Source organism: Limulus polyphemus, unplaced genomic scaffold (genome assembly GCF_000517525.1).
Source record: "Limulus polyphemus unplaced genomic scaffold, Limulus_polyphemus-2.1.2 Scaffold185, whole genome shotgun sequence".
In the NCBI taxonomy this organism is placed as follows: Eukaryota; Metazoa; Arthropoda; class Merostomata; order Xiphosura; family Limulidae; genus Limulus; species Limulus polyphemus.
Window position 1 is genome coordinate 736,518 of NW_013665795.1, and position 19,715 is coordinate 756,232.

The 19,715-nt window shown below is 34.5% G+C and overlaps 1 protein-coding gene across 1 annotated transcript in view; it reads left to right on the forward strand.

Moving 5' to 3' along the window:
- The window catches only part of LOC106478151 (lysosomal alpha-mannosidase-like), a 49,412-nt gene that overhangs the window by 24,191 nt on the left and 5,506 nt on the right, over positions 1-19,715 (forward strand). The window contains exons 11-17 of the mRNA XM_022381690.1: positions 1,218-1,347; positions 1,496-1,518; positions 11,420-11,649; positions 11,791-11,909; positions 12,236-12,337; positions 15,397-15,484; positions 17,969-18,055. Coding sequence (XP_022237398.1) covers positions 1,218-1,347; positions 1,496-1,518; positions 11,420-11,649; positions 11,791-11,909; positions 12,236-12,337; positions 15,397-15,484; positions 17,969-18,055 — 779 coding nt within the window. The remainder of the gene's footprint in view (positions 1-1,217; positions 1,348-1,495; positions 1,519-11,419; positions 11,650-11,790; positions 11,910-12,235; positions 12,338-15,396; positions 15,485-17,968; positions 18,056-19,715) is intronic.

A 19,715-nucleotide genomic window follows, 5' to 3' on the forward strand; every position in this document is an offset into this window, starting at 1 on the left:
CCATAGGTAATTTAGCTAACCAGTAAACATGAAAATACTAATAACTCTAATGATTCCATAGGTAATTTAGCTAACCAGTAAACATGAAAATACTAATAACTCTAATGATTCCATAGGTAATTTAGCTAACCAGTAAACATGAAAATACTAATAGCTCTAATGATTCCATAGGTAATTTAGCTAATTATAATGTTAGTCTTAGATACAGCTACAAGAAACTCTTGGGATTTCTAAGGAAACAAGCTGGTGATATTTTGAAACTTGCCACAAAGAACTACCTGGTGGCTTTGTAAAGATGCATATCTATCTCATAATGGATATGAAGATATATATACTATAGACATGGGTTGCGTAGTGGTTAGCGTATCGGACTGGAGACCCGAGCCTAGTGTTCGAAACATCGTTCTACCAAACATGCTTCGAACTTTCAGCATTATAATTGTCACACACAATCGCTATATTTGGTTGAGAGACCCGCTTTAGGTAGTGGGTGTAGATGACTGGTTGCAGCAGGTGAAAATTAGGGACGACTATATCTGAACCCCAGAGGTTTCTGAAGGGGCTGTTTATCCATTGAGCGCATAAGTTGTCGTTCAGGTCAACAAATAATCAAACCTATAGACATGATTGGATAATGATGTCATTTCACGTTTAAATACTTATTAAAAAATCTGAGCAAATTTTCATCATTTCTACTCAAATTATATCCATTAAGCTGCTAAAGGTTTGTTACTGTAAATATTGTCAAAATCAGTGGCGTGTTTTACCCTATTTTCATAGTTTCATATGAACTTAAAAGTATCTTAAACACATTTTTTAAACTATTTATATAAAAAGTGCTTGTGGGTCGCTAATAACATAATAGTGACAAAAATTTCAACAAAAACACTTGTAGTGAACGGAATAGAAACAAGTCAATAATTTGAGGGTTAACATGCAAAACTGTTCAATACTATCTGTCATAACAACAAAGATTGCCAAAAGTTAGTGTTATGTTTCACCTGTCAAACTCTTTCAGCATTATCTGTCTATCGAGAGCTTTTATTTGATTGTTTGTAGTTAAGTATAAAACTACAGAATGGGCTATCTGGGTTGTGCCCATCACCGGTATCGAAACCAGATTTTTAGCGTTAGCCGGGGACTATCGAGAGCTATCTTTGTGTTTGGTTTCTATAGAAGTTATGTGACAAAATGCACGTTTTTTTATATGAGCATAGCATTACAAGTATCATTTCTATTTCAGCTTGTTCCCATCCCTCTTGCTGTTCAAAAAATACCTGGAAGAGTTAGCAAGGCCACTTCGGAACTCGTGTTTAATGTAAAACTACCAGCACTTGGATTCTCCACATACTTCATATTTCCTGATGAAGTATGTATGAAACCTTACTATTCGATTTCCTGCGAATAGTAAGGTTTCATACACACTTCATCAGGAAATCGAATAGTAAGGTTTCATACATACTTCATCAGAAAATCGAATAGTAAGGTTTCATACATACTTCATCAGGAAATCGAATAGTAAGGTTTCATACACACTTCATCAAAACCTTACTATTCGATTTCCCATCATTTTACACAGGGAATTTTTACCGACATTATGTGGATTTGAATGAGGCCTCATTTTTAGTATTTATTTATATAACTTAACTCTCCGTTTCTACATACTTTCAAAGCTTAGCTTTATCTTTGTTTATTTAGCTAATTACAAAATAAATGAATTTAGCATCAGCCAACGCACAAGCTTTTCTTCCTCCAATTGTGTAGTATAGTCGCTAGACATTTGTCAGCGTACAGTCCAATTATCATCGCGCCGTCCCAAATTCCGAACCATCAACCACAGGGAGCACTCGGCCGATAGCATCCACTTTAATTATTAATCAATTATGTATTATTTTTATTACAATTATTTGTATTTTTATCTCTAGACTCAATGAAAATAAGATGATTATAATATTACTTCTACTACTTTTTTAACTTTGGGTAGTTTTACACCGCCCATGGCACAGTCTCTCCTCTCCATCCAGTGATCTCTTCAAGTTTCTTATAGTTATAATACCTAATTAAAGTTATTTAAGTAGCATCTGTTTTTCCCACGTACTTTCGAGTTTTTTCCCACTTCCATACTTCAGCCTTTTTTTCCTCCAGTCTTCTATTTCATCAGTATAACTTCTGTTCCAGTAATTCCTGTTCCCTCAGTCTTCATGCTCTTTCACTGTTGTATCATTCGGAGGTTTTACAAGGTTTTTCCTCACCAACTAGATAGTCCACTTTCTTGTTGAATGATATTACTTAGCCTGGAATATAGATTGTTATCAGATGAGTCTTGATCACTCAACATGTTTTACCCACTTTCTTTGTACAAAACATGTATCCAATTTTGTAATAAGTTAGGGTGCCTGTAAGGAACTTCACTGTTACTGGACAATTTTATTAATTTGACATTTGTTGTCTTAACAAATGGCTTACAAAATTTGTTCTGCCCATTCCTGTGTTTGTGTCTCATCCAGCCTGATGAGCTCTGGATTAAGCAAAATGCATCGTGCAATGGATATGGCAAACATTATGGTTGAAGTATTATTATTATATACTCTTCTAATTCTTGAAAATCCCAAAGAGACTAGATAACGATTGTTGTGTTAAAAATATAATAGGCCTAAGATTAATGTCTCATTAGAAATATAATTAATCATAATCAATTTTTGTCAGCTTGTAAAATGTGTTCACAGCATAATAATTGCTGTGTTTGACTGCTTCGATATTGGAGGTTGTGGATCTCTTTGGTATTGTCCTTCACACCTTAGTAGACGAACAGTCTCTCTCCTCCAGGTCATACTTGAGTCTTTTTGCTGCTAATTTTTCTACAAGCTTTACCTACACATTTGGCATTGAGCAATTTTTGAGATCCTTTTCTATTTTCCCCTGCGTCATTTATAAATTGGCTATTTCCCCCTAGATCTGCTTCATCGTCTATGGAGAAATCCTTGATTTTGAAGCTCCTAACACCATCTGGGACTGGTACATAATCCTTTTCAAAGAATCTTCTCTAATTCACTTAGCTTCATTGACATTTCTTACCATGAGTCAGCTCCCTGCCAAATGCTGTCATTCACTTGCCACACCCATCTCACAAAAACCTGTCCATTTTCCTTTAATGTACCCATATACATTTTCAAGAGTATATTATATATGTTATTATCAATTCAAGGGGTGGGATAGGGCAGCTATACAGTTGCATCTAGCGCACGAAGGTCAATAGCAGTGTCCTCCTGTGGTAGGTTAGGTGATATCTCAAGGATAGCTTCCTTTACATTTGAATGAAATGACCAGTCAGACGGGTTGTGTTAATTGTTATGGGTAAGTCTTACATTACCAATTCAACTAACTAACATGAGATTTAGTCAGTCTTGAGTCAGTAGGTCAGTTTAGAAATAAGTCTCGAGCGAGTATAACCAGCCTGATCAATTCACAACTTCAGTCCATCATCCATATGGCGAAGTGCACGTGCTGTTAGATAAATATTGTTTCCACTGTGTATTACACTTTGTGTCCAGTCCATTTATCTCTTAGTACAGATTCAGTTTGTTTGAGTGGAACTCAGTATTACCTTGCAATAAATCTTGCAAAATCTCTTGTTTTGTAGTGGATTTACCTAATTTATTATTTTGGGAAATTGTTTAAACTCAAAATACCAGAGTATGGCTATAGGAACTCAAAGGATCGAATGGTGAATGTCTTAGCTGTCTTCCATTTGGTTTTATGACAATCACATTTGCTTTTCTGATTCATTCATTCGTTTCTCACCAGTCTTCTACACTTACTCGCGATAGTTTTGTAACCTGCTCTATCTTGGAAGCCAAAAGTCTAAGCTGGCTTTTGAGATAACTCTTTCTTTGCTATATATATGAGTATGAGTTTGTAGTCATAGCCCTTTAAAGCAATAGCTTCTATTTCAACTCAATGAATACAACAAGTGTCACAAGGGTGAAATATATGGTTGAGTCAGAATCTCTCCTTCTCTTTGCTGTTCTTGAGGGGGCATACTTATTGTCTAGGATCCAGTTAATATTTTCCAGCGCTTCCTCCAATGACCTTCCATTCACAGTTTCTTCATTTTCCAGCCATATTGGCCTTCAGGCATTAAACTGGTTACAATAATGATTTGGTGCCCATATTCAACAAAACTAGTCCATTTGTCCTTTGTCTTAATGTCACTGAAGATACACAAGTTGACCAGTTTGTATTTCATGCCAGAAAACCTTCAGGCTGACTGCCAGCATCTCTACTTCTAGGAACATATATGTTGCAGCACTCATTGTTGGCATCTACAAGAACAAGAAGTCTTCTTTGGGTATTTCTCTCCACTGTTGAGGGTCCAAAAAATACATTGATGTCTCTGCCATATAATGGTTTCTTACACTATTACAACATTCTTCACATCTAACAGCTTTCCAATCATCACTTTTATCATTCTGTAGCTAGGAGCATTTCAATATATTATTCAGATAATACATTTCTTATTCATTCTCTCCCTTTTACTCACTTGTCTTGTCCTTCCCTATTCTTCACTTTCTTCGACGTGTGTATGCCTTTGGCCAAGCTATGAGAGTTCATAGATTAATGTTAACAGCTTGTACTGGCAGGAGGGGAACCTTATTGCCCTGGTGCTGCCAATATCCCTCCCACTGTCGACATTTGCGCCTATCTACCATTGTAGCCATTAATTTTGAGTTATAATTTCATCGCATACACCAATTGTTGCTCCGTGCCAAAGCCAGGGGACAACACACGCCTGTTGGGATTATCCTGTTAGTCCTCTTTTCTAGAAGTGAGGCCTACAATAGCACAGTTGACAATCTGAGATGATCTATCCTTTATTAGCAATAATACAAGAAGACGCGATTGTTATTTAGTATTATCGATTTCGTATTTAGTGCGAGAACTATTGTTGTTGTTGTTTCACCTACGCAATGGTTTATCTGCGCTCTCTCCTCCGCCGGGAATCGGATCCTGGCTTCTAGTCCATGAACTTACCGAGAGGACTGCACGAACTGAGTAACTCAACCTAATATGATTTCATTTAATATAAAATAGAATAATATAATATACTTAAATTTAATACAGTTAAATATAAATCTGTTAATATTTTTGGTTTTTACACGAAAAGTAGGTTTATTTATTTGTAATTAAACACAAAGCTACACAAAGAGCTATCTTTGCTCTGCCCACTAGGTATTTTCTCACAATAAGGTTGAATAAAAGTGACAGCATTCTTCCATTTTACTGTCTTTCTATTCATACAGCTGTATTTTATTGTAAGATCAACTAACAAACTCAATACCATTGTTCTGTACTCGTAAGACTGTATTGCATCCATTTGTGTTCATAATGAAAACTGATTATATTGATTATAGCCCGGCATGGCCAGGTGGATAAGGCGCTCGACTCACAATCTGACGGTCGCGGGTTCGAATCCGCATCCCACCAAACATGCTCGCCCTTTCAGCCGTGGGGGCGTTATAATGTGACGGTCAATCCCACTATTCGTTGGTAAAAGAGTAGCCCAAGAGTTAGCGGTGGGTGGTGATGACTAGCTGCCTTCCCTCTAGTCTTACACTGCTAAATTAGGGACGGCTAGCGCAGATAGCCCTCGTGTAGCTTTGCGCGAAATTCTAAAACAAACAAACAATATTGATTATAATAATGTAGTTAAGAGTGACATTATATAGTAACCACTCTCATTAGAAGGGTAAATTGATCGAATGGAATTTCTTTCACGTTATTTGGATTTCAATTTCGTTGAGTATGTGAGGGGTACTCTTGGGAGACGAAAATCACATTCCATGAAGTGACTCCAAAATTAAAGATTATTTGAAAATAGCTTTTCCAGAGGAGTGATCGAGGATAGTCCAGGACCTTAACAACACCCTACTCTTGTTTATCGTTGTGACTATATTTCACATTGAACATAAATGTTATGGACTACCAACACGTACCTCTGGATCCCCTGAGGTCATAAATGTTGAAAATTGTAAATGTAAAAATAGGTCTATGTGGTTGTATCTTACAGTTACATCTAGATACAGTCTAAGCTATAACCTATTAATAACTAATAATACAGAAAAAGATAATATTATTATACACTAGAATTATGGCTTAGGTATATTTAACTTTTACATAATGTATTCAAAATTAATCTCATACTTTATTCATGAGCATTAAAAAAGACCGGAAAATGTTATATTTGTGTTATATAAATGATGCTATAATTACTAAATAGGTGTACTTATAAATACATAACTGACCTCATTACCCACAGTTACATCTCCACGAGCTTCATAAACCTGGCTCTTTTGTTCTTTTGCAATACGAAGGTCTAAAACAAAGAAAGATTCCATGCGTCAACCAATAGGCTTAAATCAATGCCAACTCCTCCAGCATATGGTAGTACAGAGGTGGTATAAGAGATTTGGTCCCTATCACATATTACCTGTAAATGTTGGTAATCATCATTGCTAGGTTCTGTTCACATCGTGCTTCCACCGTTGCCGTATGTATCAGGTTCTCTATGAAAATATAATTTACAAGTTCCAGATTATCTCCAATTGGGTAGCAGACTTGTTATCTGGCTGCAGAGAGGAGCTAAACTCACCTACAAAACCAAACATTGATACATATGTTGTTCGTGCATTAGACACATTCTTGGCACTATTGCAAGAGAGTTGTTTTCGGTCTTGTTATGAACGGATATCCTCTCACGGAGCATCTGGAATACAGACTGACCTTCTAAAGTCTGTTTATAGCAATATGTGCAACGATACAGCCAGCGGTCAGTCATGGTTTCGAACATCTGATTTAATCTTAGAGACAATACCCTACTATTGCAGAGAGCCTGAATCGACAGATAACGATAATCTGTTTGTGTCAATGATGATAGTCTACCTTGTCCTAATGGTCATCTGTTTGTGTCATCGCAAGTGAGTTGTATTCTATTCTTTCTTCAATTTTAATTTCATTCACAGCAGTAGTTATGTATATATGTATATACATGTGTATATTATTCTCAATATATATTATGAGGATTACGTTAGTTTAGTATATGTCTTTAGGATTACCAAAAATCTTTTAAGGTGGCTGAATCTCATAAGATATTATTAGGATTATGGCCAAAAATAGTGCTAAAACCGAGAGTCTAAAATTAATGAAGAAATAAATTCTAACCATTACACGTTTTTGTTTTATGACATTTCATACTCCTACTTATACCGATATATCAAATTAGCTACACGAATTATTGGACTAGTTTCTAATCTGATATATGTAGGCAGCTTGCTTTGATCGGAAGTTAATGATATTTGGTTTGAAAACAGTTGCACATTCTGGTTACGACATTTTGAGGCACTGATTCATAAGTTAGATGTGGTTCGCTGGCCTCCATTATTTTAATAATTCCACATTAGTAAAACATCCAATAGTCGACCCTGAGGTCTAGCCGTGGTTCCTGAAGAATTTGGAGTACCCTGAACTCTGTTATTCTCTTCAAGGCGACCAATGAGGAACGATTGCATGAAGCCATTATATACAGTATTGGATAAATGACCACATGACCGATCATCAGGTTGCCTGATTTTCATAAAAAATGAACTGAGAGGGATGACTGAAATGAGGAACGATTGTATGAAGCCATTATATACAGTATTGGATAAATGACCACCTGCCTGATCATCAGGTTGCCTGATTTTCATATAACAATGAGTTTGGAGTTTTCATAGCTATAATTTTGTAACTTATGAAAACCTGTATGAAAACTGAACTTCTGAAATATGTATGCTAAGAAGATATTGTGTTAAATATATAAATTTTGAGTTACTTTACATTATCTAATATGGTTTACTGACTCAAGTACTTTGCCCCAGTGGCTTAGCGGTAAGCTTGAGAGCTCATAACGCTAAAATTTGGGACACGACACAGCGATATACCTCATTGTATAGGTTTGTGCTTAAAAACAAATAAAAATCCAAGTAGTCAACTCTTTCACACGTATGTCCACTTGTACAACACTCTCGTTGACTTAGGAAATATGTAAAGCCGTGAATAAAAAGTGTATCTTTTTGTTTGTTGCGTATTTGGAAACTAGAAATAAACTAGGCACTGGGAAGGTTGCTTATTTATAAAAATTGCAGTTAAAGTTTGTTTGTTTGTTGTTAAGCACAAAGCTACACAATTGAGCTCTCTGTGCTGTGGCCACTTTGGTTATCGAACCCAGATTTTCAGCGTTATAAGCCCTCAGACTTACGATGAGTCACCAGAGGACAGGCAATGAAAGAGCTAAATAATTCTAATGTATTCTTGAACAGTATATATTTTAATAACATGTAATTAACAGAAGTTTTTTGTTGCTTACGCAGTTGTCTTATTACCCCACATGTTGAAAACAAAAACAGGTTATTATTAATCACGGTATGACGAATTATCGACAATTACATTATTTCACGAACCTGTAAATCACTAAAAGTCGCAAGTATTTTTAATTTTCTATTCGTTAAATTTCAATGCGCTGTGTTTGGCTCCCCGGATAGCGGTAAGTCAATAGATTTACAACGCTTAAATCCGGGGTTCGATTCCCCGCAGTGAAACAGCAGATAGCTTTACTCTAGAAATAAATAAATGGACAAAGCATTGTGTTAACATTTTAAGTTCTTATATATAAAACAATAGAATTTTTCAACCAAAAAAAAAAACTAATTTGTTCATTATCCGCCTAATTTCGAGAAACCAAACAAGCGAACGTCACCAAAATACAAAAGTCATATTCAGCGGCAATGTATTATCACAGTTAATGATTTTCTCCTTTAATTCAACCAAAGTATATGCACATGACAGTTCTAACTCATAAACAAGTGCACGTCAGAAGATTTAATAATAAAAACTAATCCGCTAGGCGTTACAACCCTCGAGACCAGAAAAAGGACAAAGGCCGTCTGTAGTGACAGATGTGAAGCTTCACATGCTGAAGTTGTATAACTTTCCAACCCCCTGGTGGCAAAACGCTATGTGAAACATTGGCTAACCTAAGCTCTGGAAAAGTAATAAACTTTGGATTATCAAGGTGTTCTTATATGTATGCATGACTTCTTTATTTCAATAAAAAACATAAAACACAATGCTGAGTGAAAAAAGGACGACTAGATTTATTTTACTCTTTGAAAACAACACACGAGAAAAATAGATTACCAGAAATCAATTCAATCTAAGACAGATTACCAGAAATCAATTCAATCTAAGATAGATTACCAGAAATCAATTCAATCTAAGATTATATACGTAACTTTTTTATTTTAATTATGCTCCATCTTTAAATCGTAATATTTAATGTGTTTAGGACAATTATGTGTTCGAAAAACGGTGTTAATGTGTTTAGGACAATGCATTATGTGTTCGAAAAACGGTGTTAATGTGTTTAGGACAATGCATTATGTGTTCGAAAAACGGTATACATATGCAAACTTTCACGGTAAAAACTGTGAAACAACAGATCTTTAATACAACTATCACTTATTAAAACAAAGTTAAATTCTGTTTATTTGTAGTTCAGCACAAAGCTACACAATGCGCTGTCTGTGCTCTGCAAACGGGTATCGAAACCCGGTTACTAGCGTTGTAAGTCCGCAGGCATGCCGCTGTGTCACTGGGGAGCACAAAGTTAGATTTACGGTGATTCCCACGTCGTTCAAAAGAGAAGTTAATAAGATTATAACATCTGTAATACAGCTGGAATGATTTTCCTAACAATTAGATTTGAAATTACTTAAAACTAAGACCTCCTTCTTTAGCTTAAGGTCGGGTAAGCTTGCAACCTAATATTTAATAACGGATAAACAAAGATCGCTGTCTCAAGTTCGAATCTTGTGTTAAGAGAAACGAATATCGCTTTGTCTTTTACTATCGAAAAGTAATATTAACTTCATCATATATACCACGTCAGCTATCCAGGCGTCAATATTACAATCATGTGATAACTTGGTCTCTAAAGATGTTATTACAACAACTATGTGTTTACTTGGTCTCTAAAGATCTCATTACAGGCGTGTGATAACTTGGTCTAAAAAGATCTCAGTACAGTAATGTAATAACTTGGTCTTTAAAGATCTTATTACAGCCATGTGTTTAGTTGGTCTTTAATTATCTTATTACAGTCATGTGTTTACTTGGTTTCTAAATATATTATTATAGCCACGTGTTTGCTTGGTCTTTAGATATCTTATTACAGTCATGTGTTTACTTGGTTTCTAAATATATTATTATAGCCACATGTTTGCTTGGTCTTTAGATATCTTATTACAGTCATGTGTTTACTCGGCCTCTGTATATCTCACTACAGCTATGTATTTGCTTGGTCTAAAGATGTTTCTATGATGAGCCTTGTGCTAATGTGGAACAAGACTCTACTTATTCTTTCAAGATCTCTTTCTATAAACATAACAAATGATTGATATCCAAATTAACATAATTCTCTCGTGACTTAGTACTCTGGAGTATCGTATATTTAACGATATATATATATATACAGGTATGTTTCATATTGTAAAAATTGGTGATTTATAGTACATAATCTGAATTTTTAAAAATCTTTTCTAAACATATAAAAGTTTAAACAGCCTTCTGTCTCTTTATTCACAAATCAAACGCACAAAAACAATCCCACACAATTTAGTTTTAATTTTACTGAATGCTACTTCGTTATAATCATGTTTAAAATGCATAGTGGTGACTCTCTCTAATAGATTCCGCTACTCAGCCGTATTGAATACCGAGAGGTTGTCTGTATGTGTTTTGTTATAGCAAAGCCATATCGGGCTATATGCTGTGTCCACCGAGGGAACACCTGATTTTAACGTTGTAAATCTGGAGACTACCGCTGTCCCACCGGGAGACGAATACCGAAAGAGAGAGAAAAACCCATCACATAGTAATACATGAAACTAAGAGAACACATGACTAAAAACAGACAAACAATATGTTAATTTCTCCAATAACCATATTTAATTCAGTGTCCACCCTTCAGGGGTATCTAAGTTTCATCTAAATAGTGGTAAACTATTCAAACCAAATCCAATAAAAAATTCTGAATTTACAAATTTATGTAAAATAACAAAGTTTCATTTGAGACTTTATCACAAAAAGGAACCAAAACAAGCGTGTGTTCCTGAATAAACTTTTCAATGATTCCACAATAATATATCTTTATTGTATGATGTAACGTTAAAAATTAGTAAAGGAGGATAGTTCTTCACGTGGTTTTTCCTAAGACGTTCCTTGAAAATAGCTCTGGATATATTCACCTTTTTTTTTTCGTTTTTTGATCTAAAAATAAATTTTGTGAGTGGTTAACAATTTCCATGCGTAATGAAATTTCTTTGACAATTTAACACAGGATGTGACATTGCTAATCGATGGAAAACTCGACTTCTCAGAGAGTTCCACCTGTCCAACGGTATCAAACTTCCGGTCAAACAGTCCTTTTATTGGTACAACGGCATGAATGGAAACAACTCTGAGGCCAAGTTTCGCGCTTCCGGGGCTTACATCTTTAGGCCTAATGGCACTACGCCTTACCCCATAGACAACAATGTAACAGTGACCCTGGTGACGGTGAGTAACATTTAAATACATATCTTACCAACTTGATGACTTACAGTATATTAACACGAATGATTCTATTTGTCTGTCTTTGGTTGACAGCTGGCATTCCCTTTGGTCCGTAATGTATCTCTGTTTGTCTTTATACTATAGGGACCGCTATTAAATGAAATTCATCAGACTTTCTCACCGTGGATTAGTCAAGTAATTCGAATCTATAATAACACTAAGTACGCCGAACTGGAATGGCTTGTAGGACCCATTCCTATAAAGTAAGTGGTAAACATCTAACCCCAAAAACTAAATATCCTTATCGTTTTTACATGTTTATTATTTTCTCATGCATTATGGTAATCGTTTTCATTATATACAATCATCATTTCCTTACGTATGATGTTAATATGAAATCATTTTTTAATTACGCTCATTATTTATTTATGTTTTATTCAAATATAATGGTTTGGTTGTTGTTTTTTGCTTCATTTTCTTTTTACTAAGAATAATTATTTGTTGTTGTTTTTTTTGTGTGTGTGTATGCTCCACTTTTAATAATGACCTAATTCTTAATATTTATTGCGTGCCAACTTGGTGTTTTTAGGAATAACATAGGGAAGGAGATAATTACAAGATTTGACACAAATCTCCAGTCAAAAAAGAAATTTTATACCGATGCTAATGGCCGGCAGGTCTTGAAACGAGTGTAAGTTTTGTCCGCTTCAATAATAATTAATTTGTTTTTATTCTCATTTTAGCATTTAACAATTTTCGATGTCCATCGCTGTTTTAGTTTTTTTTAGTATTTATAAGATCTATAAGGTGATTATATAACGAAAATCACACATTTAAAATTATTGAATCTTAAAAACTATTTCTTCTAGGGGAATCAAATTTTATAAGAAACACATGAAAAATCCTACATTTTATTCGGGAAAGTTTAAGCATGGTACAGAGTGATTCAAAGTAATGTTATACAAGATACATCCCCCCAGTGTTACAGCAGTATGTCTGCGGACTTACAACGCTAAAAACCGGGTTTCGATACCCGTCGTGGGCTGAGCACAGATAGCCCTTTCTGTAGCTTTGTGCTTAAATTCAAACAAACACACTTAAATAGCTTTTCTCTCATTAGCCTCCCAGTGCCATTATGGTAAGTCTAAAGACTTATAATGCTAAAAACCTAGCTTCGATAGCCGTAGTGAACACAGCATAGGTAACGAGATGGCTCATTGTGTAGCTGTATGCTACAAACAAAGAAACAAACTTTTCTTTCAAAGTTGGGCCGAACGCGATTCAGTGGTTAACATGCCGGACTGTGTACTTGAGGTTCTGTGATTCGCGTGCCTTTACTACAAAAAAAAGAAAAGAAAAAGAAATCCTGCTCTGTACTTTGGGGCTGTGGGTGTATTATAAGAGAAGCTGCAAAAACTCAGTATCTGGTCTGACAAAAGCAGCCAAAGAGTTGGAGGTGGGTGGTGTTGACTAGCTGTCTTATCTCTAGTCTATCACTTCAAATTTAGGGACAGCTAGCGTAGATATCCCTCGTGTAACAAACAAACATATCACTCAAAGTTCAAAGTTCATTAAAAACAAAATAAAATAAGTAGCTATACATTACAGAATAAAATCCGCATAAAATAATAATAATGGGAAATCGGTTACATTAAGTCTTCCGGTGGTTCGGCGGACTTAAAAACCTTTAAAACCAGGGTTTGATTCTCTGCAATGGACAAAACGCAGGTAGCCCATTGGGTTACCTTACGCCAAAAACAACCAAACATTTACACTAAAACATTGATATCCGCTGTTTAGAAGACTAAAGTCTAGGCGAATAAACCAAACACAGTCAAAGACCCAGAAACAAAAACATGTATAGACTGAGCAGTCAACTACACTAAATAAAGAAAAGTTATCTTATACGTGGCGTTGGGATTTCAATAGAAATTTGTACATATTGTTACCTTCACTGTTTCCTAAAATAGTGGACATTTATAGAGTGCATCATTCATATGCTTTGATATTAGAGTATAAGATAATTAAATTCTAATTTATTGCTAGCTTTTATTATTTTTGTCTAACTTTAAGATACACAAAGGTGTAGTACAGAGTTCTAAACTTAAATAACGGTAAAAAACCAACGGTTTATATCAAGAAAACTACAAAATCGATTAATTTCTTTTAATATGACTTTTAGCCCGGCATGGTCAGGTGGTTAGGGCACTCGAGTCGCAATCTTTGGGTCGCGGGTTCGAATCCCCATCACACCAAACATGCTCGCCCTTTCAGCGTGTGGCGTTATAATTTGACGGTCAATCCCACTATTCGTTGGTAAAAGAGTAGCCCAAGAGTTGGCGGTTGGTGGTGATGACTAGTTGCCTTCCCTCTAGTCTTACACTACTAAATTAGGGACGGCTAGCGCAGATAGCCCTCATGTAGCTTTGCGCGAAATCCGTAACAAACAAACAAACTAATATGATTTTTGTACTATTTCCAAGAAAGCAAACTATGGAACCAACTATGGCACTTAATTTCAAATAATTCTTGAATAATTAAATCATTACATAAAATGGAAGGGTAAATATTAAGGTTTTTCTGTAAGGTTTTGAAAATTAGATAAGGAGATTTTTTTCTTATTTAGAGTTAATTTGTTATCTCGATACCATTCAGCGTGGATCTCAAGATCATGATTGATATCGGTCTGCAATCATGGTTACAATAAAGTTGGATATTATCGTGCGCATATAACTTTACTTCCGATTTTATTTATAATTGTGTTAAATAATTAATATATAGTAAAAACTCGTCTGTTATAATACATAATCCCGAGTTATTCTGTAGCTAACCTTAAGTAATTCTTAACTGTATCCTGTAACTTTGTAACTTCTTCAAACACGAATCTCATAATGAAATATTTTGTCTAAAAGGCATTTATGGTTGACTGTGTCAAAAGCTTTCTGTAAACTCAATAAAACAATCTTACTGTTGTCAATCCAGCATTAATTTTTGATTGAAGGTTTTCCACGAAATAAATCAACGCAGTCTGAGTACCTATTTCTTCATGTATATCACATTGATTTGATGACAGAATATTCTGCTTATATGTAAAACTCGTGAGTCGGTCGTGAAGTAGTGTTTCAAACAACTGGGTAAAGATAGAGAACACAGAGACAGGTTGGCATATGTTTTTATTTCTCCCCTTTCTCTCTCTTTTATCAATACAGTATATTATTTGTGGATTTTTTTTCCTTCACCAAAATGTATAATTTTAGTGAAAAAAAGGAAAGAAAGGAACGTGAATGACGTAGAGACCTTTTAAAGGACTTTACATAAAACCTATAAATACACCGTATTGTGAAGATCAATGAACACGGTATAAAACAGATGACTCATATAGCAACTTCGTTCAAAGATAGGTTTGATATGCAAATCGAGCTTTTCTGTAACGATTTTTGAAACACCCCAACCCACGTTCAAACTTTTTCTGAATGAAACAGATGACTCCCATGTGTTTCTGTTGAAACTTAGTTCCCATAGGACAAGTGATTTTCAAGATTGTCTTCACAGTAACTCTCTTGAAACTGTTTTATAAAACCCTAATAACCTAGTTTTCAAAGTTAAGAATGGGTTAAATGATTTAGTGTAAGACACCGTTTTATAATAGCATTGAAACTGACGTATTTTTACTTCATATCATATACATAACGAATTGACTTTTCATAAAATTCCTGTATACCAATTGTAAAGTGATAAAGCTTTTTTCAGGCGAAATGAACGGCCAACGTGGAGTTTGAATATTACCGAACCTGTGTCAGGAAATTACTATCCGGTCAACAGTAGGATTTACATTAAGGCAAGTATAAATAAAACAATAAAATAAAATGTTCAAATATTAAAGTCTAGTGAGACTTATTACAACTGCACAGATGCGTGGCTCCTACATAGTTCGACTCACAATCTGCGGGTCGCGGGTTCGAATCCCCGTCAGACCAAATATGCTCGCCCTTTCGGCCGTGGGGGCGTTATAAGTGACGGTCAATCCCACTATTCGTTGGTAAAAGAGTAGCCCAAGAGTTGGCGGTGGGTGGTGATGACTAGCTGCCTTCCCTCTAGTCTTACACTGCTAATTTAGGGACGGCTAGCGCAGTTAGCCCTCGTGTAGCTTTGCGCGAAATTCATAACAAACAAACCTACATAGTTATTAGGCACAACTGCATAGATGCGTGGCTTCTACGTAGTTATTAGACACGATATTCAGACGTTAAAGAACAAAAAAAAATATGGTTGTTTTCCCAAAAGCTTTTTTCTTCTTCTTAAGTTTTAAGACCATTAATATCTGTAACAATATAGAACAGTATGTAATTAGAACTAGTATCACCTTTAAAATGTCATCGTTTAGTATTTATGTTCAGTTATAAGTTTTAAATATTACAATATATTATTACAACATTATCTTCCAAAATATTTTTGATTATCAGAAATTGAGATTATTATAACTTTCTTGTTTGTAGGAAGTATATTAATGTTTACAGTCTTTGAAAGTAAATAAAACTCCATGCTTTATATTACGTGAAATTCTATTTCTTAACGCGCTTTAGTTTCCTTTAAGATTAGTGAAATATGGAAATGATGTAAAGGGAAGAAATATACAAAGATTAAATACATCATATAGCTTGCTAATATGAAAGATAAATAATTTTTAAACAAATACTTATTTCAAATTGCTGTAGAGAATGACTTTTTTATCAAATAAATTAACGTTAGTAACTTCAGATAGTTACATTTCACAAATTAAATTATCTTCATACTGTGGAATATATTAACGTTCTTTAGATTGTGTAACGATGACTGTTGGTTTAAAAGCATGGAACATTATCCAAGTATTGCAAAAATTAAAAATGAGCGAAATTAATATTTAAAAAAAAAGATACTTTAATTACCATCAATTTTTTTTCTCTTACTCCTCTGTAAAAATGCGATAGTTAAACTGATTATGTAACCTTCAACAAAGAAAATCAATTTAACGTTAATGAAAAGTTGTAGAGCGTTATTAGTAACTTTAACGTAAAAGGAAAAGTTAATCTTAATTTTTTTTTTTTACAAATGGTGTCTTGAAGAGTAAAAATTGAGGAAAACACAAATTCAGCGGAAGATTTACAAGTAAAAATAATAAGAATGTTCAGTTTCTGAATATTAAATAAAAATACAAAGTTTAATATATTCTAACTTCGGAACCGGTACAAGTAATTTTTGGAATTTCATGGAAACTTTTTTTTTTCATCAACATTTCTTCCATTGTTTCTTCACTTATTTGTTGCTAAGTGATTGGTGGTTCTTGTTTGAGTTGTCTCTAAGATCTAGTATGGTAGTGGCGTGCAGCTTCGTCAAGATCAGATCTTTGCGCCAATCTGTACAATGGTTCTACTTTCGTCTGTTACTTGTTTTTGTAATTCTCTTAGGCCTGAACTTTTTTTCTTAGATGTTTCTACAGTACCTGGTTTTGGAACGTATTGAGCACAAAACAGACAAAGTCCAGTTTCTTAGTAATAAATATCACATGTAATTCTGTTGTTTCTTGGTGACAAACAACGCATGAAATATTGTCGTCCCTTGGTAATAGCATAGCATACGATATTGCACCGTATTGTTAACATGTAATACAGGTGATTATGCTATTTGTTAGTAACAAATATCCCGTATAATGTTATAGTGCATTGTTATCACATGTGTTACTTATAGATGGCGGCCCTTTTAAACATGTGATATTAAGCATAAGTACACACATGGAAATATTATATCAGTTAGTGATGTTAATACATTTTACCTAATCCAAATCTTGATCTCAGTATTCTTGGCAATCTGCGAGTCACAGTTTCAAATCCCTGTCACACCAAACATGCTCGCCCTTTCAGCCGTGGGGGCGAGATAATGTGACGGTCAATCCCACTATTCGTTGGTAAAAGAGTAGACCAAGAGTTGGCGGTGGGTGGTGATGACTAGCTGCCTTCCCTCTAGTCTTACACTGCTAAGTTAGGGACGGCTAGCGCAAATAGACCTCGTGTAGCTTTGCGCGAAATTAAAAAAACAAATAAACAATACTAATAGATGTGTATTTTTAACACATAACGATGGGCTGTATTATCAGCTCGTATTTGATGCCGGTTAAGTACATATAAACATGAAATAAACGTATTAGTTTTCATTAAAGTAGGGTCAAGCACACGTAAACATTAAATAAATGTATCAGACTCCACTGAAGTAGAACCATTTGAAAGATATTCCTTAATATGAAGCAAACCTGTGCTTTATGTTTTCTTCTTTTTATTTTATTTTACAGGACGATTCAAAAAACATTCAGCTCACCATTCTCACGGATCGGTCGCAAGGAGGTTCAAGTTTGAGTGATGGATCAATAGAATTAATGGTCAGTACAAGTTTCTGTTCAATAATACAAATAAAATACTTAAACAACATTTTTTGGAAGGTTCTATACGACGACTGCAAACTAAGTATTAGTATTTGACTTACGATATACAGTCCTTTTTTGGACTGCATACGTTCTAATTCACAATTCGAATTAAATCTAATAACAAACCATTATGAAACAAATGGTCGCCTTTTTTTAAGAAGAAACAAAGTTGTATAAGGACAATGTTTATCAGCTTACTATTAGTCTACCTGCAGAAAAAATATTGTGGTTAATAAGTAAACAAGTAATAAAAACATTTTTGCAAAAATTTAGTATGATGTAGGGATGAAAATGCTAAAAAGTACAGAAACAAGGTAGAGATGAATACACAAAACCATACAAAACTTCCCACATAAGTAGCCAGTAAGTACTGAGTCAATCTTACAAGGTTATGGTTATCAGCCACTGTAAGACTGTATAGCCTGTTCAGTTTAAATGTCTTTATTCAAGCCTGAATTCATGCAACTGACAGGAATTCAACATTTAGTTTTAGATAAAAGTTATTCTTGAAAAGATTTAGCTACTTATGTAGTGATTTTTGTATAGTATTGGGAATTCATCCCAATCTTGTTTGTGTACTTTTTAGCATTACCATCCCTACATCACACTTAATTTTTACAAAAATGTATTTTATTACTTGTTTACCCTCTTTAAAAAAAAAACAATTTCATTGAAGTAGTTTGATAAGTGAGCATTTGTTATGTTTTCATAATTCAGCTGTAATATATATTGTCAACAAAAAGTATTACAAAATTATGAATTTTAAAATGAAGTAGAGATCCTGCTATAAAAAGTATTGAAACAAGAATTAAAACCACAATCACAAATTTATGCCCCTAGTGGCACAGCGGTATGTCTGCAGAATCCGGGTTGGTTCCCCTGGTGGGCATAGCACAGATAGCCCATTTTATAGCTTTGTGCTTAATTACAAGCAAAACACAAATTTATAAAATTTCATCTTTACTTTGTTCTACAGATAAGTGTATAAAGCTGCCAAAGTAGGGATTAAATTTTATAAATTTATTATTGTGGTTTTAATTATTGTTTCATTACTTTTTATAGCAGGATCCCTACTTCGTTTCAAAATTTTTAATTTTTTAATACTCTTGTTGACAATATATATTACAATTGAATCATACGGTGAACAGTTATTACTGATTTTTCATTGCCAACTTTCAGCACAAATTTATAAAATTTTACGAAATTATCTTAATTAAAGAGCGTTTAGCGTCACGTGATATTAGCTTAAGCAGTTAACATAAATAATGATGCTTGGTACGCCTGTACCAATTGCATGGGGGTGATGACAAGAAACGGTTAATCTAAATTCCATGGCGTTAGCATAAAGGAAGTTATTAACACTGTTTTAGGGAGAAAAAACTACCCCCATATATTTCAAAGAATCTGGTTGGTTCTGTAAAGTTAAAGTCTGTTCCGAATAATAGGGTTGCGATCCTAAGACTAATGTTGGTTACTATCGAGTGTCACTTTCTTATTTGGTGTAGTCATGATATCTAATCAAAAACACCTTAGGTGTGAAAAAAAAGGTGCGGCCAAAAAAGGATTCAGCGTGCGGCTTAAAGGAATGAAATCAAACTTGGCGGCCAAACTGGTA